This window comes from Pseudochaenichthys georgianus, unplaced genomic scaffold, assembly GCF_902827115.2.
Source record: "Pseudochaenichthys georgianus unplaced genomic scaffold, fPseGeo1.2 scaffold_1646_arrow_ctg1, whole genome shotgun sequence".
Taxonomy (NCBI): Eukaryota; Metazoa; Chordata; class Actinopteri; order Perciformes; family Channichthyidae; genus Pseudochaenichthys; species Pseudochaenichthys georgianus.
In genome coordinates, this window is record NW_027262457.1 from 22501 (window position 1) to 29930 (window position 7430).

Here is a 7430-nt window from a genome sequence, read left to right on the forward strand (position 1 = left end):
GTCCTGTGTGTGTGTGTGTGTGTGTGTAGGGTTTACACATCAGGAGGTAGAGGTGTGTGTAGTCCTGTGTGTGTGTGTAGGGTTTACACATCAGGAGGTAGAGGTGTGTGTAGTCCTGTGTGTGTGTGTGTAGGGTTTACACATCAGGAGGTAGGTGTGTGTAGTCCTGTGTGTGTAGGGTTTACACATCAGGAGGTAGAGGTGTGTGTAGTCCTGTGTGTGAAAGAAAAACCCGCCAGACCCGGATTAGGGCCCGCTCGGGCCTAACAGGGGCCGCTCGGGCCTAACAGGGCCCCAATTAACAGGGCCCCAACAGGGGCCGCTCGGGCTTAACAGGGCCCTAGCAGGGGCCGCTCGGGCCTAACAGGGCCCTAGCAGGGGCCGCTCGGGCCTAACAGGGGCCGCTCGGGCCTAACAGGGCCCTAGCAGGGGCCGCTCGGGCCCCAGAAAGAGTAGCTTTTGTCAAGAGCAAAAGCTACTGGGGATCCTTAATAAACATTAACAGGTTACGAGTTTCCTCCCCAGTTACCTTGGCGACGATGAACTCTGCGTCCTCGGGGCTGTCGAGCTGCAGCTTCTGAGCGATGTCCGCCAGAGAGATACGAGAGTATGAGAGGCTGATCATACGCACACCTGCTCTCACAGACACACACACACACACACACGTTAGAACACACACTGAAGAAGCTCCCCGCTCCAAAGCCCCCTCAGAGCTCCGCCTGATGCCGTGAGAATCAGGCTCATCACCAGGCCGGGTGACACATTTATTATTTTTAACGTTATATTTTCGTACGCACCACGACACACTCTGTACTAGTGTTGTCACGATACCAACGTTTTGGTTTCCAAACCGTGTCAAAAATTGCGATTCCGATTCTTAACTTTATATTTTATTGTAATATAAATAATTATTTACCAAATGCACATTGCAGATACACTTGCAGCCATGCTTCTCGTCTTCTCACATGCTCTGGCAGCTAGCGCGTGCACGAGAGAGGGGAGGGACTTAGTGTGCACGAGAGAGGGGAGGCACTTAGTGTGCACGAGAGAGGGGAGGGACTTAGCACGTGCACGAGAGAGGGGAGGCACTGAGAGGGGAGGCACTTAGCGTGCAGGGAAGGACGGAAAAGGATTGGTCAGCTCTGTGAGCCCCAAATGAAGACCAGTGTCATGGAGAGACCGGTTTGAAGATCCGCCTGCTCCTGGATGCAGCAGCGTAGCATCATGAACATTTATTCTTTGTTTCTTTAGATTATTTTTCTTTCTCTCCATTTCTTTTCCAGGAAGCTGTTGCCTGAAAGCTATGCAGATTATTTGTATGGATAGGATAAAGATAGAGTATAGCTCCATTTATATATATTTAAGTAATTGCGTGTTTACACTGGCCACAATTAGGGGCCGGAATGTTGGAGCTATATATCTATAAATTATTTAATAGTTTAAACATTTATTTTCTTGCTGTTTATAGTGTTTATTATTATCATTTATATGTATTCTTAATTAGCGTCATAAGTTAAAGTAGTTTCTATGCTTTTATTTTGAAGGCATGTTTTGGGCACTGGGTGATTAGAGCACCTGGTGTACTTGTATATATTGGAGACAGGTGGAGGTGGGGGCAGAGCACTAGTAGGCAAACGGTTTTTTACCAGGGTTTTTCCAACCACAAGAAAGGAAAGCCATAGGAAAGGCTTAAAGGAACCAACCATAGGAAACCTGTTCATTGTCAATGATATTGGATCATAATAAATGCACAACGGAGAATCTTCTGTCTGGACCTGGATTATTGGATTGCCCTGCGTAATATCCGCTAACTAGTGCCTCAGCGGCTGTTAAATTATCTGTTTTAGTTATATATGATTTTGGCCGCTACACTTGGCGTGCGCGAGAGAGGGGAGGCACTTGGCGTGCGCGAGAGAGGGGAGGCACTTGGCGTGCGCGAGAGAGGGGAGGCACTTGGCGTGCGCGAGAGAGGGGAGGCACTTGGCGTGCGCGAGAGAGGGGAGGCACTTGGCGTGCGCGAGAGAGGAGAGGGACTTGGCGTGCGCGAGAGAGGGGAGGGACTTGGCGTGCGCGAGAGAGGGGAGGCACTTAGTGTGCACGAGAGAGGGGAGGCACTTAGTGTGCACGAGAGAGGGGAGGCGCGTGCGCGAGAGAGGGGAGGCACTTAGTGTGCACGAGAGAGGGGAGGCGCGTGCGCGAGAGAGGGGAGGTACTTAGTGTGCGCGAGAGAGGGGAGGCACTAGGCTTGTTTGAGACAAGCGAGACCTGCGCAGTTGCGATCAACGTCTTGCTAGTGCGTTGCATGATGGTTAGTCATTTTGTCCGACTTGCTCTGGAGGCTCGCCCACGTGAGACTTTGAAATCTCGCGGGACAAAGACGGCCGCAGCCTTGAGAGCGAGGCGAGTTGGCGCAGTTGCTCTCCACGAGCTGCGGAAGCTAAATGCTTGATGGGAAACGGCTCGCTGGTATCTCGAGCTGAGCGCTCATTGGTGGTTTTTACCACGTGCTGCTGATGAAGCTCTCCCATTGGCTGGCACAAGTGTGTTGTTGTTTTGTGTCAGTTTTACGTCGCCACATCCATTCCCATTTTTCATCATTGTTCCACAATGTTTATCATCATGACATTAATATCTATATATTTTATACTATACTGCTTACCGTTTTCATACTTTATATATCTTAGCATATTCATACACACTGTTCATACTGCCCTCAGGCTGATATCTAGTGTATTAATACACACTGTTCATACTGCTCTCAGGCTGATATCTAGTGTATTAATACACACTGTTCATACTGCTCTCAGGCTGATATCTAGTGTATTAATACACACTGTTCATACTGCTCTCAGGCTGATATCTAGTGTATTAATACACACTGTTCATACTGCTCACAGGCTGATATCTAGTGTATTCATACACACTGTTCATACTGCTCTCAGGCTGATATCTAGTGTATTAATACACACTGTTCATACTGCTCACAGGCTGATATCTAGTGTATTAATACACACTGTTCATACTACTCTCAGGCTGATATCTAGTGTATTAATACACACTGTTCATACTGCCCTCAGGCTGATATCTAGTGTATTAATACACACTGTTCATACTGCTCTCAGGCTGATATCTAGTGTATTAATACACACTGTTCATACTGCTCTCAGGCTGATATCTAGTGTATTCATACACACTGTTCATACTGCTCTCAGGCTGATATCTAGTGTATTCATACACACTGTTCATACTGCTCTCAGGCTGATATCTAGTGTATTCATACACACTGTTCATACTGCTCTCAGGCTGATATCTAGTGTATTAATACACACTGTTCATACTGCTCTCAGGCTGATATCTAGTGTATTAATACACACTGTTCATACTGCTCTCAGGCTGATATCTAGTGTATTAATACACACTGTTCATACTGCTCACAGGCTGATATCTAGTGTATTCATACACACTGTTTATACTGCTCTCAGGCTGATATCTAGTGTATTAATACACACTGTTCATACTGCTCTCAGGCTGATATCTAGTGTATTAATACACACTGTTCATACTGCTCTCAGGCTGATATCTAGTGTATTAATACACACTGTTCATACTGCTCTCAGGCTGATATCTAGTGTATTCATACACACTGTTCATACTGCTCTCAGGCTGATATCTAGTGTATTCATACACACTGTTCATACTGCTCTCAGGCTGATATCTAGTGTATTCATACACACTGTTCATACTGCTCTCAGGCTGATATCTAGTGTATTAATACACACTGTTCATACTGCTCTCAGGCTGATATCTAGTGTATTAATACACACTGTTCATACTGCTCTCAGGCTGATATCTAGTGTATTAATACACACTGTTCATACTGCTCTCAGGCTGATATCTAGTGTATTCATACACACTGTTCATACTGCTCTCAGGCTGATATCTAGTGTATTCATACACACTGTTCATACTGCTCTCAGGCTGATATCTAGTGTATTCATACACACTGTTCATACTGCTCACAGGCTGATATCTAGTGTATTCATACACACTGTTCATACTGCTCTCAGGCTGATATCTAGTGTATTAATACACACTGTTCATACTGCTCACAGGCTGATATCTAGTGTATTAATACACACTGTTCATACTGCTCTCAGGCTGATATCTAGTGTATTCATACACACTGTTCATACTGCTCTCAGGCTGATATCTAGTGTATTCATACCCCACTGTTTATTCATCATTCAATTCATTCTATATGTTGTTCTGTAGATTGTGTACATTACTTTCCACTTCACTGCTTGTTGCACCTGGTTAGAAGCTAAACTGCATTTTGTTGTCTCAGTACCTGTAATCTGTGCAATAACAATAAAGTTGAATCTAATCTTGAGCAGGAACAAATGTATTTACTTAGTACATATCTGACATTAACGATTAAACACATGTGTGCATTCTTTATAAATGCAAACCGAGTCAAGCCGACTCCGGAGGTGGCGGTATGTACCTTCAAGCTGTTTGCAATCCGCCAAAAAACCGAGAGAAGAAGAAAAAGATGAAGAAGCCGACTGCGAGCTGTCCGACTTCAGGTGAGTTTTTTGAGACCTCTCCCGGCTGCGATCGGCTACTCTCGTCTAATTTCGAGGCGAGCCGCAACGCCTCTCAAACAAGCCTACTTAGTGTGCGAGAGAGAGGGGAGGCACTTGGCGCGTGCGCGAGAGAGAGGGGAGGCACTTGGCGCGTGCGCGAGAGAGAGGGGAGGCACTTGGCGCGTGCGCGAGAGAGAGGAGGCACTTGGCGCGTGCGCGAGAGAGGGGAGGCACTTGGCGCGTGCGCGAGAGAGGGGAGGCACTTGGCGCGTGCGCGAGAGAGGGGAGGCACTTGGCGCGTGCGCGAGAGAGGGGAGGCACTTGGCGCGTGCGCGAGAGAGGGGAGGCACTTGGCGCGTGCGCGAGAGAGGGGAGGCACTTGGCGCGTGCGCGAGAGAGGGGAGGCACTTGGCGCGTGCGCGAGAGAGGGGAGGCACTTGGCGCGTGCGCGAGAGAGGGGAGGCACTTGGCGCGTGCGCGAGAGAGGGGAGGCACTTGGCGCGTGCGCGAGAGAGGGGAGGCACTTGGCGCGTGCGCGAGAGAGGGGAGGCACTTGGCGCGTGCGCGAGAGAGGGGGGGCACTTGGCGCGTGCGCGAGAGAGGGGAGGCACTTGGCGCGTGCGCGAGAGAGGGGAGGCACTTGGCGCGTGCGCGAGAGAGGGGAGGCACTTGGCGAGCGAGAGAGAGGGGAGGCACTTGGCGTGCGAGAGAGAGGGGAGGCACTTGGCGTGCGAGAGAGAGGGGAGGCACTTGGCGTGCGAGAGAGAGGGGAGGCACTTGGCGTGCGAGAGAGAGGGGAGGCACTTGGCGTGCGAGAGAGAGGGGAGGCACTTGGCGTGCGAGAGAGAGGGGAGGCACTTGGCGTGCGAGAGAGAGGGGAGGCACTTGGCGTGCGAGAGAGAGGGGAGGCACGTGGCGTGCGAGAGAGAGGGGAGGCACTTGGGCGTGCGCGAGAGAGGGGAGGCACTTGGCGTGCGAGAGAGAGGGGAGGCACTTGGCGTGCGGAGAGAGGGGAGGCACTTGGCGTGCGAGAGAGAGGGGAGGCACCTGGGCGTGCGAGAGAGAGGGGAGGCACATTGGCGTGCTGAGAGAGAGCTTGAGGAGGGAGGCACTTGGCGTGCGCGAGAGAGGGGAGGCACTTGGCGTGCGCGAGAGAGGGGAGGCACTTGGCGTGCGCGAGAGAGGGGAGGCACTTGGCGTGCGCGAGAGAGGGGAGGCAACTTGGCGTGCGCGAGAGAGGGGAGGCACTTGGCGTGCGCGAGAGAGGGGAGGGACTTGGCGTGCGCGAGAGAGGGGAGGCACTTGGCGCGTGCGCGAGAGAGGGGAGGCACTTGGCGCGTGCGCGAGAGAGGGGAGGCACTTAGCGTGCGCGAGAGAGGGGAGGCACTTAGTCTGCGCGAGAGAGGGGAGGCACTTAGTGTGCGCGAGAGAGGGGAGGCACTTAGTGTGCACGAGAGAGGGGAGGCACTTTGCGCGTGCGCGAGAGAGGGGAGGGACTTAGATTCTGACCTACGAGGGATCGACTTGGTGTCGAGGTGCGTACATAAAAATAAGACAAACATTTAAAACGCAGATAGAGAACTATTACAACACATATCGATATAAAGCAATGTTCACATGGATATGAATATAACTGAACGGCAGCATGTGATGCGGGAGCTGCGCTGCGATTGGCTCACCGGTCTTGATGACGTTGTGTCTCAGGCGGATGATCAGAGTGTACGTCCCGTCCGTCTGGAACTTCTCTCCGAACTCCTCCAGCACCTGGTTGAACTTCGCCAGGTTCCCCATCCGCACCGCTGCCGGGTCAGAGCGTCACACTTCAGCGTTTCATTCATTATCAATCATTGATTCAGTTATAGTTTAATTCATTGAGGTGTCACACCTCTTCAGGTATTTCAGTGAGTGTGAACTGACCCTGAGTCAGCAGGAAGTACGGCATCAGACACCTCTTCAGGTATATCAGTGAGTGTGAACTGACCCTGAGTCAGCAGGAAGTACGGCATCAGAGACCTCTTCAGGTATATCAGTGAGTGTGAACTGACCCTGAGTCAGAAGGAAGTACGGCATCAGAGACCTCTTCAGGTATATCAGTGAGTGTGAACTGACCCTGAGTCAGAAGGAAGTACGGCATCAGAGACCTCTTCAGGTATATCAGTGAGTGTGAACTGACCCTGAGTCAGAAGGAAGTACGGCATCAGAGACCTCTTCAGGTATATCAGTGAGTGTGAACTGACCCTGAGTCAGCAGGAAGTACGGCATCAGAGACCTCTTCAGGTATATCAGTGAGTGTGAACTGACCCTGAGTCAGCAGGAAGTACGGCATCAGAGACCTCTTCAGGTATATCAGTGAGTGTGAACTGACCCTGAGTCAGCAGGAAGTACGGCATCAGAGACCTCTTCAGGGACGGCTGTCTGAACTGCAGCCGGTCAGGAATCTCCCCGAGAAGAAGCTCCACCACGATCAGAAGCTTGTGTACCTGAACGCACCACACACCGTTATTACATCTAGAGCACCTGAACGCACCACACACTGTTATTACATCTAGAGCACCTGAACGCACCACACACTGTTATTACATCTAGAGCACCTGAACGCACCACACACTGTTATTACATCTAGAGTACCTGAACGCACCACACACTGTTATTACATCTAGAGCACCTGAACGCACCACACAATGTTATTACATCTAGAGTACCTGAACGCACCACACACTGTTATTACATCTAGAGCACCTGAACGCACCACACACTGTTATTACATCTAGAGCACCTGAACGCACCACACACTGTTATTACATCTAGAGCACCTGAACGCACCACACACTGTTATTACATCTA

General features: G+C 50.5%; 1 protein-coding gene across 1 annotated transcript in view; it reads right to left on the reverse strand.

Moving 5' to 3' along the window:
* psmd3 (proteasome 26S subunit, non-ATPase 3) overlaps positions 1-7066 on the reverse strand; it is a gene marked incomplete at its 5' end in the record, with an annotated part of 11164 nt that extends 4098 nt beyond the window's left edge. The window contains 3 exons of the mRNA XM_034077483.2: positions 530-633; positions 6266-6385; positions 6952-7066. Of these exons, the coding sequence (XP_033933374.1) occupies positions 530-633; positions 6266-6385; positions 6952-7066 (339 nt within the window). The remainder of the gene's footprint in view (positions 1-529; positions 634-6265; positions 6386-6951) is intronic.
* Between the last annotated feature and the right edge of the window lie 364 nt (positions 7067-7430).